At 39.4% G+C, this 25,867-nt stretch overlaps 2 protein-coding genes across 6 annotated transcripts in view; one reads left to right on the forward strand and one right to left on the reverse strand.

Annotated features, from left to right (window-relative positions):
* The window catches only part of HIVEP2 (HIVEP zinc finger 2), a 191,660-nt gene that overhangs the window by 122,500 nt on the left and 43,293 nt on the right, over positions 1–25,867 (reverse strand). The window lies entirely within an intron of this gene.
* LOC121484279 (60S ribosomal protein L31-like) lies at positions 2,035–2,470 on the forward strand. Its single transcript, XM_041743277.1, has one exon. The coding sequence runs from the start codon at positions 2,051–2,053 to the stop codon at positions 2,453–2,455; it is 405 nt and encodes a 134-aa protein (XP_041599211.1). The 5' UTR covers positions 2,035–2,050; the 3' UTR covers positions 2,456–2,470.

Raw genomic sequence — 25,867 nt, forward strand, 5'->3', positions numbered from 1 at the left:
TGCACCCCTTAATCACGGAAACCCAACTTAAAGGATGCAGGGTCACAAAGAGGTGCTGGGATTTTCTGTGCGTGCAGCTCTAAGAGCAGCCCACAGGGCCATGCAGCATGCTTGGAATATTATTTAACTAATCTGCATGCACATATTTCCTTCATCCATCTTTATGGGAGTGGAGGCAATTCTTGATATTTTAGACAATTGTCAGGTGTATTTTTTATGTCATTTAAATTTCTGATGCAGTAAATGGTCTCCAAAAACTCTGTCAAACCCCAATTATATTGGCTTCAGTACAATGAGAAAATGATGAAAACAGAGTGTACTCTAAAATCACATTACCAAAGACTCATTAATCACTGCATTGTTAACAAATGTTCCAGATTTTAATACGTAGTTCAAAACACAGCTCCACATTCTTCTATATACAACATTTTCTAGAACTATTCATTTCTAAATAGTAACAAATCTATACATTAATTAATACAACAAGAGAAAGCATTTTTAAACAAGTTATCAGACCTTCAATTGCTCTGGGTAAAAATACAAACATGCTTCGGGGTATACCTTATCAGAGAGAACAGTTGAGGGAAGAAGAGATGGCCCTGGCAGTGGTCAAAAGCCATCCCATAATCCAATGTAAAGTCAGCAGCAACCCTCTCCAAGGTCCCTAAGAGACAAGCAGGCACTGGGAATGACATCAGGGAGGTACAGAGTATTGTCTGTGCTTCCACAGATGTCCTGGTACCAGACAGACTTTTTCCCTCTATAAGGGAAAATCAGTCAGCAAATGTGGCTCAGTTGACAGCTCTAGATCACAACTTTTGAGCAATGACAGGACAGAGACGATAGGGGACAGGAAGAGGCCTTTCTGCAATGCTAGAACCATAGGCACTGGCCTCATCATCCTAATTATAGGAATTAGAGGGTGAGAAAGGAAATGAAGTTCCACTGACGAGGGGAGACCATGGTGTGATATAACTCAGAAGACCTAACTTCTAATCCTGGCTTTGCCATTCATAAACTGTGTGGCCCTGGGCCTGTTATTTAGTCTATCTGATCCTCTATTGTGTGACTTAGAAACTTGGGAAGACAGCAGCATCTATCCTATCTGCCATATGAGTTTTATAAGAATTCAGTGAGAGTATGTATTTGGAAGCTCTTGGTAAATTGTGAAGTCTTGTGAAAATGGAGATTTCTCATTTTAGGCCAGGAGCACATCCTTTAAATTGTAGACCCTAGGTAGCCAGGGAAGGTTTTAGATCTTCACAGTAACCCATTAAAAATGGTGTTTTAGGAAGATGAGCCTTGCAATAGAATGAAGAATTGACTAGTGACTGGTAGAGAAACCAGAGTCAGGAACACCATCTAACAGGCTGTGGGAGACTAGGTGTGACATTGGAAAACCTTTCTAGGGTCATGGTAGTTGAAACACACAGCAGGGGACCTTTTTTGGATAATGTTAAGCATGAGGAATAATAATGTATTACAGAAGAATGTTACATGAACTATCATTTGAATCAACCCAATCACTCAATCCTTCAGCCCTCCACTAACATCCCAAATTTAATCCCATTACTCTCCTGGACCTTCTGTTTCTCCCCTACCTCAAACTCAGACCTCTACTTGTTAGTGCCAGACTCCTTTCTCAAAATGTTTTTCACTTCCTCACAGCTGCTGAGGAGGCTCTTTGCCCTCATATTGACTTCTCGTCCCTTAATCTTCGGGTCCCTTCCCAGACCATCTGACTTCTCTGTTTTGGCAACCATGGAACACAGAGTCAGACATTTCAGCAACACCCTCATCAGCCTTCTACAATCGTTTCTCGCTGTACTTCACCTATCCTTCTCATGCCCCCCTTCAAATGGGGCTCACTCCACAGGCTGCTTTCACTGATTCCCTGGGTTGCATGGCAATACCAGCAAAAGCCACTGAATAGTGCCACCTGGGTTGTGATCTCCAAATTCTAATGAATTCTTTCAGGACAAGGATGCTGTCTGGTTCATTACTGTATCCACAGAAGTGAGCCCAGGGCCTGGCATCTAAAACATCCTCAATGGCTTTCCAACTACGGCCTGGCAGAATGGCTCCCGCAAAGAAGGGTGGCGAGAAGAAGAAGGGCCGTTCTGCCATCAACGAGGTAGTGACCAGAGAATACACCATCAACATTCACAAACGTATCCATGGAGTGGGTTTCAAGAAGCGTGCCCCTCGGGCACTCAAAGAGATCCGGAAATTTGCCATAAAGGAGATGGGAACTCCAGATGTGCGCATTGACACCAGGCTCAACAAAGCTGTCTGGGCCAAAGGAATTAGGAATGTTCCATACCGTATCCGTGTGCGGTTGTCCAGAAAACGTAACGAGGATGAAGATTCACCAAACAAGCTCTACACGCTGGTTACCTACGTACCTGTCACCACTTTCAAAAATCTAAAGACTGTTAATGTGGATGAGAACTAATCGCTGATTGTCAAATAAAGGTATAAAACTGCAAAAAAATAATAAAATAAAATAAAATAAAATAAAATAAAATAAAATAAAATAAAATAAAATAAAAAATAAAACATCCTCAACGTATACTCCATGAGTGAAATTGATCATATCTGAAAATCCTATAATCTATGTCTCCTATTACTTCACTTTTCTTGGCTTCCACCTATCCCTTCTGCTCCTCTTTATCAGGTTATATTTTTTCTTCCTATCCTCGAAATAAAAGTATTTCCCAGGGTCCTAAACTCAACTCCCTTACATTTCCCTTTTGTTCACTCTCCAACAAAGACCGGTTGCCACCCACAAACCCAAGAGAATGTCAAGATATTAAGACCCAAGTTCCACACTCTTGCCAAGAGTCCCACAACTTGAATCCTGCTCCAGAAGGTGAAGCTTCACCCCATCCTCCTCCCCAAAGAAAGACTCCAACGACAAGGAACAAAGGTCAGAGAAGAATTTGACCCTCCCAGTGGGGACAACTAAGCCTCAAGTGGGATTGACAGGCAAGCCTTTGCCACCAGACACAGTCACCAACTTGTCCTACATTAATAACAAAGAAGCCTCTTTTCTCAGCAATCATTAATTGCCTTTAAAAGTCCAGGTTCTCTGAGGCCTGAGGGCTTTACACCTTTAAAGTCATTGGGTGCCCTTCCTCTATGACAGCCTTTCACCTAAAAGAGAAAGGTTTGCTTCAGCGCTTCATTAGAAATGGGGGAAACTGGCCCTCCACTGAGACCCTACTCCAAATCTTCCCGTTTAGCCTAGATGGCTTTGACTCTGAGTAAGTGTCCACGCAAGGTTCAGCCTCTAGCTGGGCTCTATCATATTTCCTCCTACCCACCAATGCCCAGGCACAACTCAAAGCCACAGTTATAACCACAGGTTCCTCATAGCCCTATCTGGACAGAGCAGTTACATGAAATCAAATATGTCTTTGCCCCCGTGGTTTTGCCTTTCTTTGCTCTCTTACTGGGACCTTCATTCCTTGAGCCACAGGGGCCAATCTCAGCCATCTTTGATGCTTCTAATGCTCGGTCTGGACCAGGCATGGGACATACGCATCTTCTCCCCATACTAGGGAGGATCTATCCTTTTTCAAGCTTAGTAATATATATTCCTGGTTTTTCTTAAATTTATTCCCCCCTAGGAAGATAAATTATTTACTGGACTATGCTATGTGGTCTTATGAATACCTCTCAACTCACATAAAACTAACCTACATAATAGAAGGAAACCGTTTTCAATATGACCTTACCCACAGGAGTCAGTTTGTGATTTTACACAAAATGAGGCACTTGTGGGCAATTACTTATTTAAGTATCTATAAATCTTCATGTTAAGAATTTTTTAATGTCCAGTAAGAAAAAATCTAATGGTTTAGAAAGGGGGAAAATGTGTAAAATAATATTCTGCAACATGGGAATTTGAGAAAATGAGTGTAGATGATTACAGCAATCTGCCTGACACAAGGCAAGAATTCCCCCACAAATGTGCTTAGAAGAGATTCCTACCCATCCTTTAGTTTTGAAGCAACCAGACAGCCTCATGTAACTTTAGTAAGTTAGAAGAATGCCTCCCATGAAAATTCTTGGACCTGAGATCCATCATTTGCATTTTAAAGAAAATGGCCACTAGGGTCTTGCTTTCAGAACAGTTAGACCCACACAAAGTTTTCTTTTATAGAAAATATGTCTTCTTCCAGACTAAGTGAAAAGAGTAGAGTAAAATATTTCCACTACAAATGCATCTATCTCTATCCATCGTTGTTTACACACGGCTTTTCTTCTACCCCTGAGCTCCCAGTCCTCTATTCTATGAAAGCTCTTCCCTTTGCCACCATTCCACAGGGTCGGACTTCTACGCTGCTGACTCAAATGATGACATCTTGTTGTAGAAATCTGAGCACCTCACGGTGGATCCACGCATCAGTCACTGAGGGACGCTGCCAACTTCTGTCACAAGAAGATTAAGACAACACACTCAAAGCTGCAAACATTGCCCTAACTAATTAGCAGTTTTGTTTGCATTATCAGGGCTGCAGGAGGACTGAGCCCAGAATCACCAACCTCTCTCCTGACATGGCACACAGGAGGTTAGAGCCTTCCAGCTCCTAAAACCCAACAGATAATCTCCAAGGGGAGGCGTGTCCTTTAGCTACATCAAGACAATGTATTTGAGTATAAGGCTCATTGGTTTATGAGGTCTCACAATCTTCATCTGTAAATGATGACAGTAAGATATAAAAGTTTTTAAAACTTGAGTAATCACTGAGAAGAATTCATAAAACTAAGGAATCCTTCAATGCTATTAATGTACCTAGTTACATAGGTAGGAGAGAAAGAATCATTTACCAAATGAAATATTTTTACACCCTCCCAGAAGGAGCCTTATAAGTGGGTCATTCAATTGTTCTGACACTATCAATTAGGTATTATCCTAATTGTAGGTGATTTGGGGGGTTTCTTTTATCCTTATGTAATACTAGAGCAACATACCTACGAGAAGGTAAAATTAAGTATCATATCACCTCAGTGTTAGTGTTTTAGACACTTAGTGTCTGCATCACCCTTGTAAGCCCTACAACATAATAGGAATCTCAGTTAAAGGATAACATATTAACCAGGAAAGTCTATCAGCTTCTCTGACCAAAGTCGATACACCAATCAATCATACTACATTTGAACAGTCTGATTATCCATAATTAATAAAAGTGTCTCCATAGAAACCAAGTATACAGTGAAATTCACTTATAGTGAAGGATTTGCTTTAACAAAAAGACTTCAAGCCAAGATTTTGCTATAACTTAGGTTTACACATCATCATACACTGATGTCATTAGATATTACTACACCTTTAGGATTTCACAGTCTTGAAGATTACAAAAGCTCTGCACATGGGGAGAGAGAAAAAAAAGGTTTGGAAGAAAAGATTTGCATATGTAGTTATAAAAATACCAAAGCAGATTCCATGCTAAGCTCTGCCAAAGGAGAATAATTACCATTGCCCATCAGCATGCAGCCTTGAAATTATATTCTCTTCTCCCTGCAGAAGCAGTCATCAGATTATCAAAATGAGGTTATCCTGACTACACTCAAATAGTTCTTATACAGAATAAGCACAATGCAATCAACAGACAAGCAGCGATTTCCCTCCCACACAAACTATAATCTTTTGTGAAATATATTTTTAATGAAGAATACATAGCCCTCCTACATGTTTGGTTCTGCTCTCACACTCCTCCACATAAAAGCATACATACTTTTTAAAGAGAAGGTGAAGAATTTTATAGCTTCTAATAACATCCCCTACAGTGCATGGCAAAAAGGAATATTAACATCTGAACTAACCCCCAAATGTATCTTTTTCATATAATGTTACTCTTATAAAAATAAAACAAGTTACCAATGGCTCCTGGGGGACAGTATGCTGAAATCAACATAAACAATGGATCTTACCAAAATTTTAGTGATTTCTTTCTATTTAGATGCATTAAAAGGGCTAAATTCATTCAACAACTAATAACTCAAAACTCATGAAACTTAATTTTAAACTTGCAAATTTCAAATTATAAATTGCTTGTCATGAGTCATACTGCTTATTCAAAAAGCAAGTGTTTGAAAAGAAAGTTTTTTGTAGGTGAGGTTGATAGTGGTACTCATTTTTCTTTCTCCCTCAATCATCTGAATTTAAAATGTCAAAAATTGAAACAATATGACTAGGTCGTTGGATAGATTTTTACCATTAGGATAGCTAATTGGAAATGAGGCTATAAAAGTAATTATGTATGCCCATGCCCACTCAGTGGAATTGTAAGAGGCAAAAAGAGACAAAAATCCCTCCTCTAGGGCTTATTTACCCCACACAGCACCTGGTTTAGGGTCCTAGGCTCTGGGATATATTTCTGAATTTGGTTCCTAGGAGGCAAGCCATTAAGAAATTAGTTACAGTGATAAGTAGCCTTGGTAATCTGTACATCAAGGAGCTATGCCTTCATTCTAGGAAATTAAAAAAAAAAAAAAAAGGAACAAGACTAGCTAAAGCCAAATTAATCAATGTTATTTTTCCATAAAGAAATAGTCTTAAAAGATCAGAAAACCAATTTTGCCTAATTGCTTAAATGTTGTAATTGCTTTACACTAAAAGGAGTGTTTTAATTTTGTATCATTGTCATTTAAAAAACAAAATCATTGCTGAAAGGATAGCCTGCAAACCCAGGCAAAGCAGAGTTGGTTTGATTCACGTGTGTACCTCAGCCCATCTAAATAGAACCTGCTATTCTCTAACTTAGCACGAGGTTAAGAACTACTTTTGCAAACAAAGCACCATCAGGGAAAGAGAGAGAGAGAGAGAGAGAGAGAGAGAGAGAGAGAAGAGATGAAAAGAGAAAGAGGCAGGAAAGAAGGAGATAGGAAGACAGGACTAGGAAAAAAAAAAAGTTTAGGAGATGGATTCCCGCATGGGGAAGCAAATGTTGCTGCTGACATGCTGGTGAATCAATCTCCATAGAGAGCTCAGGAGCCTCACTCTCACAGGTGTAAGAAAGACATGGGGAAACAGAAGAAAATGCGAAAACGCTGTGAATACAGTTAAAATCCCTTCCACACGCATCCACTGGTGCCCAGCTCTACTCCCCAAAGCATGTCGATGTGCGGTGCAGGCAAACTTTCAGCATCCCCTCCAAACACATCCCGCTGCAAGGCAGCACAGATGCCCATGTATCTCTACGAAGGCTGGCACACCTTTCGGTTCAAAGCCCCTAGTGCTACACAGGTTCCTGACAGTCCAGGCTCTCGTGGATGAAATCCCGCTAGCTGATTCGAAAAGCAAAAGCCCAACTCATTAAAGAGAACTCGGTGCCTTCCCCGCCGACCCCGCAGAGCCCCCGGGCGCCTCCACAGCAAGGCTCTGACTGCCCGCTTCCTCGGCTTCGGTCCCGGCGGTGCACCTTTCCCCACACACAGCCTCTCTCTCGGGCTAAGGAACCAGCTGAGCCAGAACTGCTGCCGTTCACAAAAGGAATTCCCCCTCCCTTCCCCTCCTTCTCCCTCCCCTTTCTTCTCTCGTCCCTCCTCCCATCATCCGCTGGTGAATAATAGCACTCTGCTACCTGCCTGGATCAACACCGTGAGCCCCTGTCTTCAAGCATTCAGAGAATTTAACAGCCTGGAAATTCCTGTTGTCCGTTCGCTGAGGTCACAGATAAAGCTAAACAACAGCCGTGGTTCCCATCAATCATAAGTCACTCACTGATAGAATGTATGGTAGGAGACCTGATGTAAGCAAGTCACCAGAGAAAATACCCACTGATGACGCATATCCAGGCATAAAAATAGTTACAGGGCCCTCAAAGGGATTATTCAACAGCCTACATTTAGACTTTCTTACAAGAGACCTGAAGTCAACGTGCTGCAGTTTAATGGCTGGACAGAGTTGAAGTTTTAAGCTTCCTCAACAGACAAAACCACAAATCACTGGTTTAAATAAGTGCCTGCAATAACTTAGTAAATTTCAGTTTAGTAAATTTTAACACAACTTTACAAGCATTAAACGGAACCACCAACTATCTTATAAAATGCCACGTAATCTCTTTTATTTGTGTCCTACCTCATATAACAATTCCCTTTTTTTTTTTTTTAAAGCAAGCTCTCCAAACCTTGATAATTGGCCCAAAGAAAAACAACATCCATTGCTTTCCAAATCGATGTTAGGAAAATAACACATATTGCAGTTCTGCTTCTGGATCCTTTTAAAACATGTTTCTAAGGACAGCGAAGCTTAATTATATGTTTCACTGACCTTCTGTATGCCGTATTCACAATTATATTTTTCCCGTATTGGTCTGATCCCTTATGGAAATAATTATCACATTCATTAGAGACACCTACTATGTATCTTACACATAGTAGGCATTATTACTGTTTGCCACATAAGCGAATGAATCAATGAATCAATGAAATGCTATGTACAAATATTTTAATTGAGTGACAAGTAACATGGTAACTAAGACTGAAATCCTGGTTTTTTATTTTATGAGGAAACTAACTTTTTACATGTGTAACAATTTTAATAGTTTCAAGTCATCTGTTCTCTTTTTCCTCCCACTCAAACATATGCATAGTTACCCTGCATAGAAAGGGCTTTTCACATAGCTTTCATATTAGAAATGTTGGATTTTTGCACATTTTAATATTTGAATATATAAAAATGTTCCCTTCCTGGTCTCCATTAAGCAAATGTGCTGACACAATGAACAATAAAGGCAACTGTCTATGACATAACCCAAAATTCTACCCCCGAACTTGCATACCCTACTTGTTAGTCTTCATTATCGATCCTTTCCTAATAGTGGACAGATTTACATTGTTACCCAGTTAAGTACAAGCTATGGAACATCTCTCTGTGAGAGAATTTATCTCGGTGCTTAATAACACTAACTATCCTACCCCCAAAATTGGCAAATACCTATTAGCAACATTGCCATAACTTTTGACAAATGTAAGGGCTTTATTCTACAGGGTACACTTCCAGCAACAGTAACCAGATGACATTTTTCTTCCTATACTGATAGGTTCTACATCACTTTCCTCAAGTATGATAACACTGCTATAAATACAAGTGAAAATTATTTTTAGTACTAAGATTTCGCAAAGCATTCACGTTTCTCTCCTGTGCATATGTGTCAACAGTATGTGGCCTAGTTTAAAGAATCTAAGCGGAAATGTTCACTAGTGCCCTCTAGTTGAGCATTGCTAAGGCAATTTTGAAGAAACACACGTGTACTTTACATTACCCACTCACAAATATTGCAAAAACCATCAACAGCTCTGCAATTAATTATTCACATAAAAGGTAGAATAATAAAACAAATTAAATCTAGGGTCTATTTTATTTCGTAAGGTTTCATTGTTCATTTTTGAAAATGCATAAAGAAAAAAAAATTTTTTTAAGATTTTATTTATTCATTCATGAGAGACACAGAGGGAGAGGCAGAGACATAGGCAGAGGGAGAAGCAGGCTCCGTGCAGGGAGCCCGATGTGGGACTCCATCCTGGGACTCCAGGATCACACCCTGAGCTAAAGGTAGACGCTAAACTGCTGAGCCATCCATGCATCCCAAGAAAAAAAAAACAATTTTTTTAAGGGGAAAAAAATCAAACAGACAAGATAATAAGACATATTTGTATTTGCAGAAGAAGAGAGAATGTACTTAACTGACTCAGAGACCAAAAATGTTTCATGAAATTTACAGAAGCTCATGTTTTTAAATAGCTCAAAAACTAGACAGGGCACTCAGAAATAATCAGGTTTCATCGTGCATCATACATTTGACAGCCTTCTGTCATAGTGATATATGATGGTCAGGTCTGAATTGAGGACCTCAGATAATTTCAAAACAAAGCCAATCTCCAAAGCTGGCACTGTTTAAAATTGCACAGACAAAACCTATCAATCCAGAGATCACAGATTGAATTCCATAAGAAATTATTTCCATCAGCACTCCTGGTTTTGGTAATTCCACGCCTGTTAAAATTTACTATCACCAGCACAACTGATTTTCTTTTAAAGAAAATGGAACTTCCTCACCCTAGAGTAGAACCTGTGGTGCCATTATAATTAGTTAAGTCTGTGATATTATTTTCTGCTGCAACAAAGAAGCTAAACACTGCCTGATATTAAGAAATGCCAAAAACTATGTCAAGGGGCACTGCTAACTTTTATCTTTTAGAAATATTAAACAGCACAATCACCTGTTTACTAAATTAGGACCAGATTATTTAATGATCTGGACAGAACTGGGGATTGGTTTGGGGAGCATCACTGAAGACAATGTAGAAAAAAAAAATCTGCTTTTTCAACATTAGGCTCTTTCTAAAAGCCATATTTATATCCTCCCTCTATGTCACTATAGAATACCAGGATAATAAATCTTTTTACATGCTGTGGCTCTATTAAAAAAAGGGAAAATGCATCCCTGGTTCACTATCCTGGGCCCAGCCTAGGACAGACCCATTCCATTCAGACTATAAGGTTAATTCGCCCTTCCAGTCTCAATATTATTGCAGGATTCTGTTTATTTTTAATTTATTTAATCACATACTTAAAATGTCTCATTGTTTAACAGCAGACTTTTCCACTTAACAGTTATGATTGCTTTCTGAACATTTTATGACTTGTAGTCAATTAAGCCATTGTCTTCACCCTTTCCCACCATGCAACACACCCACATGAGCGTGTGTGAGCACACATACACACACACATATACACACGTACAACCTTTTCCTTACACCTAATCTCCTTTGATGAGGCCAAACTTTCACCAAACACATATAAGAGTCATCTTTAACTTCTCCTTGCTCTCAGCTCTAATCCAAAAGCTGGACAATTTTACCCAAGTTATGCCCTTGCCTTTCTTCTCTCCAACTCCACCACCGTGACCTCAGTCTTAGCTTTCCATGTACTTTGCCCTAGGTAAATACAATAACTATCCTATAATACTGCAAGTAACCTTTATAAAACAGAAATCTGACGATGGCACTCATCGGATTAAACCTTTCAATGGCTCCTAGCTGCATCATATGAAGTCTTGCATCAGAGAACATCTTACATGATCATAATTATTCATTATGTGTCTAAACTCTATTAGGTTTGAAGCTACTTGAGATGAGACTGTGCTTTGTTGCTTGTTGCATCTCCAGCTCCCGGCAGAGTGAGTGCCTGCATTTGCTGAATTGAAGTGGACCAAATGGTAGGACAATGCATTGACAACAACTCCAAATGTAGTTCCAGTAGACTACATAAAGAGACAGCATGGCGGACCAATGGGTTCAACCCACAGCTATCCTAGGCAATTATATAACCTCTTTAAATGTTAGGTTCCAAAAAAATGGTGTCAGGATTAAAAAGAATAGTATACACTATGTGCCTAAGACAACAGCTGGCACACACTGAGAAGGTACTAAGTAAATGGTAGCTATTATTATGTCTTAAGTAGAAATGTATAACAATAATTTCATCTCCAATGATCAATTGTACATACATACATATATCAGACAACAATATTATCTGTTTCAGGGTTTCAGGGCTGTTGACTAGACACATATCTATATAGCTGTCTAGGGCCATACGTGTAGCCAGTAACCATACGCAGCTGGTGTGACAGAGGAACTGATTTTTTAATCTTAATATAATTTAAACATAAATAGCCCCATGAGGTCAGAGGACTCCCTTATTGAACTGCGAAGATTTACTGCAACTCTGATATCAGTGGTTTCCCCCATTAGGTGCTGTCCCCTCTCCTTCCAAGCAAATCAGTTTTTTTGTAAAGTTCAAGTATCAAGGTCAATACTTCTCCTGTTAAAGAAATCAGACCCCAAATAATTCGCTCTATCCAAAGAGATTAAGTCCTAAAGTATGAGAAGATCCTCTAAGAGTTCCACACGGAGTATTCATGTTGAGTGAATGATGGTGTCATTTAAAGAAACAAATGAAGAATACAGTTCAGAGAATGGAACCCCCGCCACAACACAGAGAGAAAGATTACAGTGGCAAGTGCACAGGATTTGGGAGCCCAAGACCTTCCTTCAAACTCCAGCTCTGCCACTCACACATTCCATGAGATCTCGTGAAATTCTTTTGACCTCCTATCTGTCAAATAATGGTAATATTAAGACAAGTCACAAATATCTGTAATAATTGGAGGAGATAAATCAGATATATAAATAGCAGTGCAAATGGTGTAACTGAGAAAGTTATAAAAATAACATTTAAATCTCTACCTCTGTATTATAGTACATAATGTCCTATAAATATGAGGTGTACTGTACATGAGTCTTGACAATTTGGGTAAATGCCTATAGGGAAAGAATGATTATTACAGGGATGATTACACATCCACTTATAATCTATAATAAAAGGATTCATTAACTCATTGTGATCAATAACTGTAGTATACAATCTATCTGACACCAACATCGGGTAATGTTGAAATTTCCTTTCAAAGGGTGCCTGGTGGCTCAGTTGGTTAAGGATCTGCCTTTGTCTCAGATCATGATCTCAGGGTCCTGGGATGGAGCCCCATGTCAGTCTCTGCTCCTCCCTCTTCCTCTGCCCTTCCCCCTACTTGTGCTCTCTCCCACTCTCTCTTAAATAAATAAATAAAATTAAAAAAAAAAAGAAATTTGCTTTCAGATATACAACCTGTCTCCTTTATTATACCACATGTGCTAAAGGGACAGGATCTGAGGCCCTCAGCAATATTTGGTAATAATGCTTCATTTCTGTTCTGTATTTTCACATTCTTAAAGTCATCTTCAGGACAACTCAAGATAGACCAATAATTTTATTATTCCCATTTTTCAGAAAGGCAAAGAAATAACATGGTTAGTAGGTAACACTATCACGTCGATAACTCCATGTCTAGAGTTCTTGACATTATACTGCAGGGAAATCTCCAAAAGAGAATCCAAATTTGTGTTCATCTGCCCTCACAAGAAGAATTTTAACAAAATATTAGGTATCACACTAGTACCTATTATCATGTACTGTAATAATATAGAAGGTACAGAGTTAAATGCTACTTTTATAACTTTCTCAGTTACACTATTTGCATGACTATCATGTGTGTATATAATACATAATTTAATATTGGTTAATATTAATATATAATTTAATAGTTTTAAAAAGCATTTCTCTGCACACTCAACCGATCCTTATAACACCTTACAAAGAAGGTAAGCATCAGGTAGTATGATCCCCATTTACAAGAAAGAGGGGCTTGGCGAGTCCTTGACCCTGGACCCTGCCTTTACGGTACAATGAGAACAAGGATGTTTGTACTTGGGCTGCAGGTCCACATGTACTGCCAAGTAGCTGAGTAACTTCAGGTAAGTCACTCAACCTCTCTGGACCTCACAGAATGTGAGTCTCTCACAGATATCACCCTGCTGTTAAATTGCTGTCATTCTGCAACTCAGCTACCTCAGAAACATTGCAGAGACAAGGCTCCAGATGGTCTAAAATCTCGCTGATTTTCCATCCCCTCTCATACATCATCCTGCCTCTTCAGATATCTCACTGCTTTTTCACAGTTGAACAAACTGGACCTAATTAAGGAGTTCATTCTATTTGTTTGTTGGTCTATCTTGAGAGAGCATTAGGCCCCACTTACTCTTTGATCACTTGGCTTATGGACAGCCAGCAAAAACATTCTTCTACAAGAAAGACTAGCAAGACAGACATGCACAGGCACAAGGGTCCCAGGGAAGAGGTTGTGTCCTCCTCTTGTGGCTCTCTCACTTCCCTGCTACACTTTCACTTCTTCGGGGATGGAAGGTACCTGTTTGTTTTGATGGCATGTAATATCTTTTTTCATTTTTATTTTTCAAAGGGACAGTACCCAACCTAAGGTTAATAGGAAGACGAGTTCTAGCATCTAGGTCCAGGGACAGGGTCACAATTGCTTTAAAAGCAATTTAAGTGGTCCCACAAGAAACTTTCTACCATGAGTGGAGGGTAAGTCCAGAAAAGAAAAAGTTATGGCTGAGGGAGCTTAGCTGATGGCAGCACTCAAGGACCCACATCCACACAGACCCCCTCTGCTGGCACAGATAAAGCTCTTCCTACATCTCTGCTGAAGCAGGTGCCAGAGAAATAAGCAACCTGACCCCCTGAAGAGTCTTTGGAGCCTGGCAGTAACCTGAGCTGCTCTAGGTTATTTTTGCTGAGAGCTAGTGGTTCTTAAAGGGACTGTGGTCTACGTGCACATATCCAGACACAGAATGCAAATCAATGGAAAGACCAATGTGATGTCCCTATCTTAATTAAATGTGGCTTATCGAAAGGATATAACAAATCAATGAGAAAATATGTGGGCAATATTTTAAAGGACTCGATCGTAATATCCTATGATATAGCATCATAGTTTTAAACAATGGATATGCTGAATAAATACCCCAGACCCCACTGGTTTAAAGTGTAACAAGAAAGCAGGCTCTGTCCTGAGTGCTGGACTGCCACTTAAGAAGGGACTGAAGGGCAGAGACTGAGAGGTTGCCAGCGCTGTGCTCAACAGTTATCACCCTGTTTCGATGCTCACTGTGCCCTTACAAGTATAATCGCTGTACAAGAAGGAAAGTGGAGCTCACGGAGCCTTCATCACTCACTCAGGAGTTAGGTAATGGCCAGTTGTGGGCCCCCTTCCACCTTCTTCACCTGCGCGGGTGAAGATGCGAAGATTTGGAAAGCAAATACCCCATTCAAAAACAATTCTTGTGGAACAACCAGTCCTTTCATTCCCTGCCCCACATCCCCAAACTGGCCAGGGAGGAACAGGAATAATCCAGTAACTAGGAAAGTGGGATCTGGAGTCACAAGCACCCAGATTTGCAAACCTGCTCTACCACAAATCCACTGGGTGACCTTGGTCAAGTCAGGTACAGTTCCCGAGCCTCAGAGACAGTAAGAGTAACACTGGCATCATCAGGCTGCTTATGGAGATTAAATAAGATCATCTCTTGAGTTATGTATTTGGAACAATGCCTACACGTGGTAAACAGTTGCTAGTATTAGTTCTATCCATATTCCTATCAGGCAAGTGTGTAATTCAAGTTGCCTTGAAATTTGGTGATGTCTAGTCACAGGCATCAGCTAGTTATTAGGCAGGTACCTTGCAGACGTGCTCTCCAGCGCTCACAAGTTTGTCAGGCAGGTAATTCTACTCCCTTTTGCACATGAGGGACACGGGGCTCAGAGAAGCAGAGCTCATTGCCCGAGTAAGTGACAGAGCAGGGATTTTAACTTGGTGCAACTTCAAAGCCAGGATTCCTTTTACTCCATTGAGAAACAGGGAACAGCATGGAAAGCAAAGGGAAGAATGCTCAAGAATAACAACTTTTCCCCCAAGTCAGTCACATAACCTCTCAACTAGTTTCACCTTCCAGCTATGAATGCTTTTGGTGTTTGGTCTTATCTCTGCAGCAAACTACACATCCAGTACTGATCTACAGGCAATTCTACAATAATAATAGAGTTTTCTGTAAACCCATTAAAACTATATAAAGTGTCCACTTCTGAACCACAGATCTTCAGAAAGTCACAAGCCCCAGATAATATAAATCATGAAAAAAAAATACAAATGCTTACTACTTCATAGTTCATAAAGCATTTTCGCAAACATCAGCTCATGGAACCAACCTATGCAGCAAGGTAGTATGTAACTGTTCCTCACTGGTAAAGAAATTGAGGCACAGGTTAAAGCAAGTGGGGTTGTAGCCCCATAATCAGGAAATAGGAGAGTCAGGTTTGAATACCTAGGTTTCCTGGTATCATATCTATATTCCAGCCATTATGCTGTATCTATCTCTAGAAGAATATCAGCCTCTTTTCTTGGGTGACCTGCTATCCTTAGAAATATATCATACCTTGATATGATATATCATATCATATTATTAGCATCTCTTTCTGTCTTTCAGTGTACTATATTTTGGTGCTTTGAAAGACAGGTGCTCAAAAATATAGTTTCAATTAACTGCTGCACTATTTCCTAGTATGGCATGATATCTCCCCAGGAAATCCAAGTCAACAGTGTCACTTCTCAAAGCTTGTGTGTCTAGGGCACAGAGCCACATCCTACTTATCATCATAGAGTCTGGAATGTCTTACTGCATTTAGTAGTAGGTATTTAAAGATTTAATTAAATAAGGCTCAAGAGTACTATAGTTTTATTTTTTAATTTTTATAATTTTTTTCAGGAGTACTATATAAAATATGGATGTTCATATCTTGAATAACCTTTGGTTTTAATTTGGGTACTTTTGACAGAAAATTTGGCAACAGAATTTAGAGTAACAGTTACTAAATGTCTACAATGTGCCTCACACTATTTCAAGTGCTTTAAGTTTATTAATTTCTTAATTTATTTGTTCCTGGCAACAATTCTATGGGTAAGCACTATTACTGTTCCTGTTTTACAGATGAGGAAACTGAGTCACAACTTTTCTAAGAGTATAGAGCTGCTAGTGGTACGGCAATAACTTGAATCCAGAGCTTCAGGCATCCAAAATTCAGACCTCACTTAATCTTCACAACAACGATGGGCAGCAGTAGTAAATCATCTTGGAGATTGAAGGCTGCCTTGATAATACCCTGGTGTAATCTGATATTCAGGAGAAAAAATAAAATTATCCAACTTACTTACTTATAATAACAGTCCTGTTCCATAACCAAAACTTATCATAAGTAGTACACCCATCACATTACAATTTAAAAGGTTGTTGGAAAAATAAAATTTGTAGCTACATTTTAATTTTAATATGTGTAGTTTGAATATATGGCCAACTTAGCTCTTCGTGGAATTTGATACTTTTTGCATATAATCTTACATCCTTCACATTGTTTTTCATTTGTGATCTTAAAATTGCTGTGATTCTATCTAGCATCCTTTGAAAGTTGCCTTTTAAAACAGAGATTTGTGGACAGATTACTTCAGAACTTAGTCTTATCTCTTTTCTTGACTTCATTCATCTTCTTTTTTCCTTATCTTCTTTTCTATTTTTCCTTTCCTTCTGTTTATTTTATTTCTTTGTCATAATGACTTAGGGTGGTGCCCATTAGTAATCTTCCCAAACTAGAAGCTCTACCGTGGGTTTCTCAAGAGGAGTCCATAAGCAGCCGCATATACCATTAGCACCAGGGATGGGCTCCCGAATATGCATTCTCAGCCAGCTGGCCAGGTGAGTTCTCTACATCCTGTGATAAATCAGAGGATTTTCAATCTGCCAACTCCTACAAGTAGTTCTTCTGCTGAAGGCAGAATATACATTTAGCAATGTGTATATGTTAGTTTTATAAAAATGTAAGCTTCACTCTCTAGACCTTAGTGTCACACAACACGCATTTTATGTACTAAATTTAAAGCAAAGATTTTAGCACATTCTATTATTTATTTCAGTGTGTAGCAATGAAGAGACATAACAAGTGACTGTTGGATCAAATGAGAACTCCAAATGGATCAAAGGAGGCCCAAAAATGTAACTGCTTAAAGGGACATGTTTCGACTGAGGCTGCTGAAGCAACAGTTTTTATTTTCAGCATTTCATTTTCGTGTAAAACCTGACCTTTTGGGTCCCTATATTTATTCTGTATTGTCTAAAACCAACTTTATTGAACCAGCTAAGAACCAACGGCTGACATAGGAATGCAAAGTACGGCATACAAAGTAAGAAAAAATTTTTTAAATGGCTGACAGGAGAAAAAAATATATGAAAATTCTTCAGAAAAAAAAAAAGAAATAAAATTCTTCAGAAGTCTTCATTTAATGAAAAATAGGTATTGACTCATCAGGAGGTAAGCTAAAACTTAAAATGTGACCTCTTTCAAGAGGTGCTGTGCTTAAAGTGTTGATCATTCTTCACAAAACCTCACAGGGAAATCCAATCTACTTGGGTCAATATGACAGGCTACTCCAGTCAGTATTCTTGTCAAATCACCTAACCTGTCACATTCACATTCTATTCTTTTTCAGCTTCGCAGAGACACCCACTTCCTTAACCCCACCTTCCCAACAGTTGACCCTCTTCCTCCTCCCCTCCTATCTCTCTTCCTCCAGGCCTTTCCACTCCCCCTACTCCTTCTTCTCCTCCAGGCTTTATTTCACTGTCCTGTCTAGATCCCCCTGTGAATCAGTGCACCTTTGCCTTGCCAGCATCTTCACTCATTTGTCACCGTGCCCTTCACTATTCTCATCCTCAAAGGATCACTACTCTGGATCACCGAACCTTCCATTCCTCTGCCTGTTCAGAGTGGCTGGGGAAAATCCACTATTGAGACAAGAGCTACTTCTGCTGAGCCTTCTGACAACAAGCATCTTCATCTCCTCATGGTCTGGTCAGTTCGCTCTTCCTCTGATCACCATTTTCTTCAATATTATCCAGTTTTTCCAGACAAATGACTGCTATATATATTCAAGTTTTCAAGTAAATATTTCCTTGAAACTTAAGCTTAGTAGCACACCTCCCTATCCTACCCTCTTTTTTGCCCGAACTGGTGCTTCTGAGAGCTCAGAGAACTTTGGCCACTCCAGGATTCTGCACAATCAGTAACCATCTTGCCTTTATTTCAGCTATCTTTCTCTGTCCATTGCCTCTCTATTGTCAGCACAGATAAAAAGGTTCACAGCCATTTAAAAATGCTCTCTGGGCCCCATATCTTGCTCTGTTTATCATCTCACTCCTTCTAAGCATAGCCAAGCTTTTTGAAAGAGTAGTCAAAGTTAGAAACTTCATGAGGGCAGAAAGTATGACTATATTGTTCTCTAATTCCATGCTAGAATAGTTCCTGGTAGGCTCTCAATAAATAATTTTCATTGTTTAATGCTAATGCTGCAAAAAGAAAGAAAGCCCAATTGAATAAATTGGACAAAACATGTCAATAGGTATTTTATAAAGAGAACCCAATAGCCAAAATAGCTGAAATGGCACAGCTTCATTAATCATAAGAGAAGTGAAAATTAAAATTACAAGGCTATACTACTAAATATTTAAGCACCTGAATGGCCAAAATGAGGAAGATGAGAATATTACACCACAGTGGGGGCAGTTGGGACCCTCAGACGTTATTGGAGGGAGTATAAATTGGGACACCCACTATGAAGAAGTGTGTGGCAGTTAACAACTCATGCCAAATATAGGCAAGCCCTAGGATCCAGCAGCTCACCCCTAGGTATACACCCAACAGATACATACTAAAATATTCATAGAAACATTATCTGTAATCGCCAAAAGCAAAACCCAAATTCATCAATGGTAGAATGAATACATTGTGTTACATTCATACAATTAAATTCTATACAATGAGAATGATGGTTACATACAAGAACATGAATAAAGCTCACTAACATATGGTTCAGTGAAAGAAGCCAGACACAAAAGAGAACATAGCATATGATTCCACATACATAAAATACAAAAATAGGTAAAACCCATATGACATTAAAAGTTAGACAGTAGTTACCCTTGAGTTCTGCTGTGACTGAAGAATGACAGAAGTAGTTTCTTGGAATGCAGTGTGTTGTGTTTGATGATTTACTCTTTCATTTGTAAAAATTCACTCTCTTGGATATGTACTTTTCCGAATATATATTACACAATTTTTTAAACCTAAATGTATTAGGATGCCTGGTGGCTCAGCAGTTGAGTGTCTGCCTTCGGCTCAGGACATGATCCCGCAGAGTACCCGGATCGAGTCCCAAATCAGGCTCCCTGCATGGAGCTTGCTTCTCCCTCTGCCTATGTTTCTGCCTCTCTGTCTCTCATGAATAAATAAATAAATACTTTTTTAAAAGTTTTTTAAACCCTAAATATATTGATTTGCCCTGATCCTCTTCTTATTTAAACATTCTTGATTTCCTTCTCTGTGTAACTTTCATAGACTCCAAGGTCCTTGAGGCCAGAGACCTTGGATTCTGTAGTTCTTACACAGAACTTAGCACCCACCAGCTCTCCAGCAATGATCCTGAACAAATGAATGAGTACACTGCCTCAGCTCCACTGACAAATTCTATTCTCTTTACATGCTCTTGATTCCAAAATCAGCATTTTCGGTTTTCTGCTGGACTCCAGACCTCAAGATCTGCCTACAGAACAGTGCAGGGATAATAATCTCAAATAAATTGAGAACTTGCTTTGAGTCAGGAGCTTTACACATATCTCTTTTACCCTTCACCAATGGCCTACAAGCCAATAATTACTACTCCTACTTTACAGACCAGGAAACAAGAACCTCAGAGGTTAAGTAACTTATTTTAAAATAGTTGAGGAAGCAAAGTTGAAATTCAGATCTTTCCTATCCCCCAACCAGTGATCTTTCCCATTGACCACATATGACCATGGATGTAAAACAGAAGTCATCGCTTTTCTCAAAGGCTTGCTTGTGTTCCTCCTATATTCTCATCCTGGGCAATGTTATCACTACTCACCTTGTCATCCAGCTGGAGTCCTGAAAACTGCCTTCTCTTCCCTCATGCTTCACACTGACTCAGTCATTAATACTGTTTCCCAAGCATGACAATCCATCCTGTGCTCATTATTGTGATTATTACAACATTAGTTTAGGCCTCTGTTTTATTCTTTTAAAGATTACTGTAAGTCTTCAACATTGTGTCTCCCAATCTAAGCTTGGGTCTCTCTAATTCATTTTCATGATGCTACCTGAGAGTTTTTGTAAATGCAAATCTGAACATGTCTCTCCTTGTTGCCTACAGGATAAAGTTCCAACATGCCAGCATGCCATACCCTCCTTGACCTGGTCCCTGCCAAGCATTCCAGATCCTTCCCTTGGAACCTCCACTCCTCCTCTTCCTATACTTTATCATCCAGCCATATGAAAATTTAACGCTCACAAAACGCCTTGTCATTTTCATGTCTTTAGGCTTTTGCATGTCAGTGTCTAGCTTCCTGGAATGCCTTTCCTCCAGCTGTCTACCAGGCAAACTCCTAGACATCTCACAAGATGCAGCTCAAGTATTTACATCTCAGGTACTCTCCTCAAGCAGAGCTGATTGTGCCCCTTTTATGTCACGGCCAGGCTTCATGCATCCTTCTCTTACAGCCCATGTCACAAGATATTGCAATATTTTGTAGTCTGCACTTAACTTTTAAGATATTAGCTCTTCAGAGACAGGCACGTGCCTGTTGTTTTTTGTATGCTCTGGTCAGCACATAGCAATAAGTCAAAAATAGTCAAATAAGGTAATTAATAAATGAAATCAATGGTATGTAGGTATGATATTGTGATTTATAAGAAATATATATTTGGTCACTCTGATGATCAACATCTGTTTCTCATAAACACTTGCTCTTTGTCAGTGCCTTGCTCACAGCTCCTCAAACCCTTGGAATTTCCTAAGTGTCAAGAGTGATCATGGTGCCTTCTGCTATCTTAATGCAGTGACTTTTGGAAAGCATCTAAGGATGAGAGATGGTTGTCAGTGGAGCCAACCAAGTGAGTAGACGGTTGAAGCTTTCAGTCCCACACCCTATCCTCCAAGGAGGGCCTGGACGCTGAACTAATCACCAATGGCCAATGGGTTAGTCAATCATGACTATATAGTGAACCCTCTATAAAAACCCAGAGGAGTGGGTCTGGAGAGCTTCCAGGTTGTTGAACACATGGAGATTGGGAGAGTGGCTTGTCCCTTCCCTGGACCTTGTCATCTGTAGGTCTTCACCTGGCTGTTGATTTGCATCCTTTATCATATCCTTTAATAAATAGGTTAATGAATGTTTCCCTGAGTTCTGTGAGCCACTCCAGCAAATCAAAAGAAGAAGGAAGTCACTGGAACCTCTGATCTGTAGCTCATGGATCAGAATCACAGGTGACAACCTAGACTCATGACTGACATCTGAAGTGGGGGTAGAGGACAGAAATTAAACCCTGAACCTGTGAAATCTGACACTATTTCCAGGTAAGCAGTGTCAGAATTGAGTTGGCTTCTCACACACTAGTAGAACCTGAGAATTGCTGGCTATTGTGTGTACAGGACTCCCCCACATGTTGGAATTGGGTCTGGAAACCTTAGAAGAATGAATATATATAATCTTAGTTACAGGTCACTTATTTTTAAAGCCAAAGAGATTGTTCCAAGCAAAAATGATGGAGGAAGTAGATCATCTCTTTGTGTAAAGAAATGACAAATGCGCAGCCCAAAGTGTAAGCTGAAAACAATATCTAGGTATTGTGCAAGTATCCTCAGAAACATAAGATCCTCAGGTTGCCCCTCAAGTACTTCCTCCTACCACCATCAGAGCCATTGAAGGTGCTGGGCAGGGAATATATTCAGGAGTAAAATGAAAAGGGTAAAGATCTCTATTAAACAGGATATTTCTTGGATCCCTAATCTCTGAACCTAGCAAAGATAATCATCTATATTCAACCTCAAATCTTAGATGGTACAAAAATGGTCAAAGATTTCCTTGAAATTATTCACAGAGCTAACCAGGGCAGAGGAGAACATTCCATTTATCCCCTGGATCAGCAAAATTGGAGCACAGTAAAAATAAACATTTTGCACATTGATCTCTCATTTCTAAAATGCAGAACAGGATCATGACCATATAATAAATAATCCAATGGTAAGATTATCTCTTCAAAGTGAAAAAGCTAACCAAAGGACTGTGGGATGGATGGGGATAAGCATAGCTGTGAAGCATGAGTGAGAGAAGAAACTTACAGTTTTCAGAGCTTAGCCAGAAGCCATGTATTTGTGGGCAGGAATATTTAATTCTCCAATCATTCCACACCACCTGGGGTCCCTCAGTAAAAGGCCAAACACCAAAGGACCAACAGAAAGCCTTCCTTCCCACAGGAGGAGGAGGAATCTGATCACAGCTTTCACAAACTCCCACATGACATGAAGGCTACAAGTTAAGGGCTCTCCCTACAAAAAGACTGTGGAAGGTAGCAGCCAAACACCCCTAGGAACACACAGAAAAGTAATAACTATGTTGATATTACAAAAAGGGAAATGGGGAAGAGCATCCTCCTCCCAGCAGCATTCTTTAATTGCCTTTTCTTGCTTCCTTTCTAGAGAGAAGGAAGGTGGGTGATGGCAGCCAGGTCGTGTAAAAGACCAGAAGGCCACTGACATGAACTTCTATCTGGCCTCCTTACACAAAGGCCCTATTATAATACACATATAAAAACATGTTGGGCAAGACTTAGAGGGTTGGTCTCTGCACTTGTCCCCAAACTCACCCCCAGCCCTGTGCTTTGAATGCACTTTGTATACACATCCTCTGACAGAAGATGTTCTTTATGTTGTCTTAGAGCTGAAGCCCCTGTAGCTTAGATGGAGGATCACACTGCTTTTGTATTTCAAACAGCAGAGGTAAGAATCAGTGCATAGTATTAATTCCACTTAGATTTCAGATTTCCAGTTGCTTGTCTTCATGTTTAAAGGAACATTTTCTTTCTCTCTCTCTCTCTCTCTCTCTCTCTCTCTCTGTCTGTCTTTTAAATTACTCTTTATAAGATTTACCACAATGGAAGCTGCTGGCCAACTCTTGTTTTTGTAAAATATGTATGCAGAAACTTGAACACATGTGTGATCTGTGAGCTTCCTCTCCTGGTGCCCCTCCCATCTAGCAGAGTTTGTGACCTGATCACATCTTAGGCGAGTCCATGAGAAATGCAAAATGTAAACCAATCTGCAGTTAGTAAATATTCTACAAAAAACATAACCAGTAGCTATTTTCTCTGACATCATAAATCTGATATAAATCTTCATACTATTAATACTTTCATGAGTACTCTTACAATGAGGCCTCAACAATCAACATCACATCTAGAACACTTGCAAATATAGAAGTACTTCTGCAAGTTCCTCTTAGGTTTCATTTCATAGCTCAGCTCTTACCTTATCATTTCAAAATAAAATAAAAGAATCTTAAAAAGAACCTAAGCAAGGAACACAAAGTGATTTTCTAATGCAAACTTAATATTTATTGCCACCACTCCTTTTTGGTTTTTGCATCTCCTAAAAGAATGATGATTTGATTTATACAAAATCAAGTGCAAAGGAGCTAAAGAAAAGGATTTTGATTTCTTGCCTGGAAATCTGCTCCTGCTTCCCAGTTACACATTCTCATAACCTTTGGTCTCAATTTCTCAGGTAAAATCGCCAATCTGCTGACAAGAAGTTTTGCATTACGACTTCTCTTCCCACACTACATACATTAAAACTCAACTATAAAAATGATCTTAAGTGCTAACCAGAGCAGCAACACGGAGTCTAGTAGTTTAAAAGATGAGAGTGTAAACATGTGGAGGAAGGAGAGGCCAAAAAGGTGCGTAAAGCGTGCTGCACTAAGCTACACATACTACCAAATGACTAAGCAACATAAAATTTAGAAAGTTAAAAACTAGTTTATGAGCAACGAAACAAATAGTGATGGCAGTGGATGATAATCCAAAGAATAAAATAAATATCCATGCATCCATTCCAAAATAAACAAATTATGTAGATATTCCCTTCCTCCAAGGGGTAAAGCTTAATTATTCTCTCTTTAAGTGTGGGCTGGCTTCCAAAGAACAGATTACGGGAAGAGAAAAGTAGTAGCTTCACAGTGGAAAAACCTAGCAGATTCTACCTTAACCAAGGGATCAAGGTTAACGTCACCAGTGATCAGTTATGTTTAGAAGACATACCCGATAATATGACGTGATGAGAAGGGCAGGTCACCTCTGTGACCTTTTCTAAAACCCATAACTCCTGTCTGCAAAATTATTGGCCTACAGTTTTCAAAAATGTCCATCCCTTCTGTGAAAAAGTGGAGTATGTCATGGTATGCTATGTTATGTTATAATAGATCATATTATATTTTGTGTAATATTAAATATGCTAAAAGTGAGTAGCCAATTAATACTAATTTAACTTTGCAAGAAAACCAGATGACTCTTTTTTTAAAGATTTTTTTATTTTTTTTAAAGATTTTATTTATTTATTCATGAGAGACACACAGAGAGAGAGGCAGAGACACAGGCAGAGGGAGAAGCAGGCTCCATGCAGGGAGCCTGACTTGGGACTCGATTCCGGGTCTCCAGGATCACGCCCTGGGCTGAAGGCAGCGCTAAACCACTGAGCCACCAGGGCTGCCCAGAGATGATTCTTTAACACTGTTAACCAAGACACTCTGGCAGGCCAGCCTTTTTAAGTAATAATTTTGTTTAGTTAATAATATTTTTTTTTAATTTTGATGGTTTTGAAACACATCAGAATAACATCTCCAAATGCTGTAGACTTCAGTTTTTTTTCTCACCACAAATAGAATGTATATTTTCACTATGACTGGGAACAATGCACCTGTTATTGATGATTCTGATAATCATTTAAATAGGCTCACTCCATATGTATATTTCAATGGCACAAAGATGTCAACAGTACAACATTAGCCTGTAACAGGACCTTGTGAGCACCCTAGTTGGACAACCCATGCTGCTTCTTGATAGGCATTCCCCAGCCTCTTGGCTGGGTGACAGCAACCACAACAGCCCACAAGGCGGGTGGAGAACCGATGAATAAAATGATAAATATTTGTGATGAAACAGGATGTTGGGGGGGGGGGAGCAAGGGGGCAGAATATTTCAACTACTGAACTACTGAAACTACTTTGGAACTTTAACAAGATTCCCTTGTAAAACTAGGAGCAGTAAACAGATCCAGTGTTTTCTCCTTCATTGTAAAAAATTTGTAGAATTAAAAAAAAAAAATTTGTAGAATTAGTACTTACTGTACCACACATCACCCAGGCACAGGATTTAAGATTTTGGACTACTGAATCATAAGCACTAACCCTCAACAAATGTGATCGTCCATGTAAGGAAATTCAA

This window comes from Vulpes lagopus, chromosome 2, assembly GCF_018345385.1.
Source record: "Vulpes lagopus strain Blue_001 chromosome 2, ASM1834538v1, whole genome shotgun sequence".
Taxonomy (NCBI): Eukaryota; Metazoa; Chordata; class Mammalia; order Carnivora; family Canidae; genus Vulpes; species Vulpes lagopus.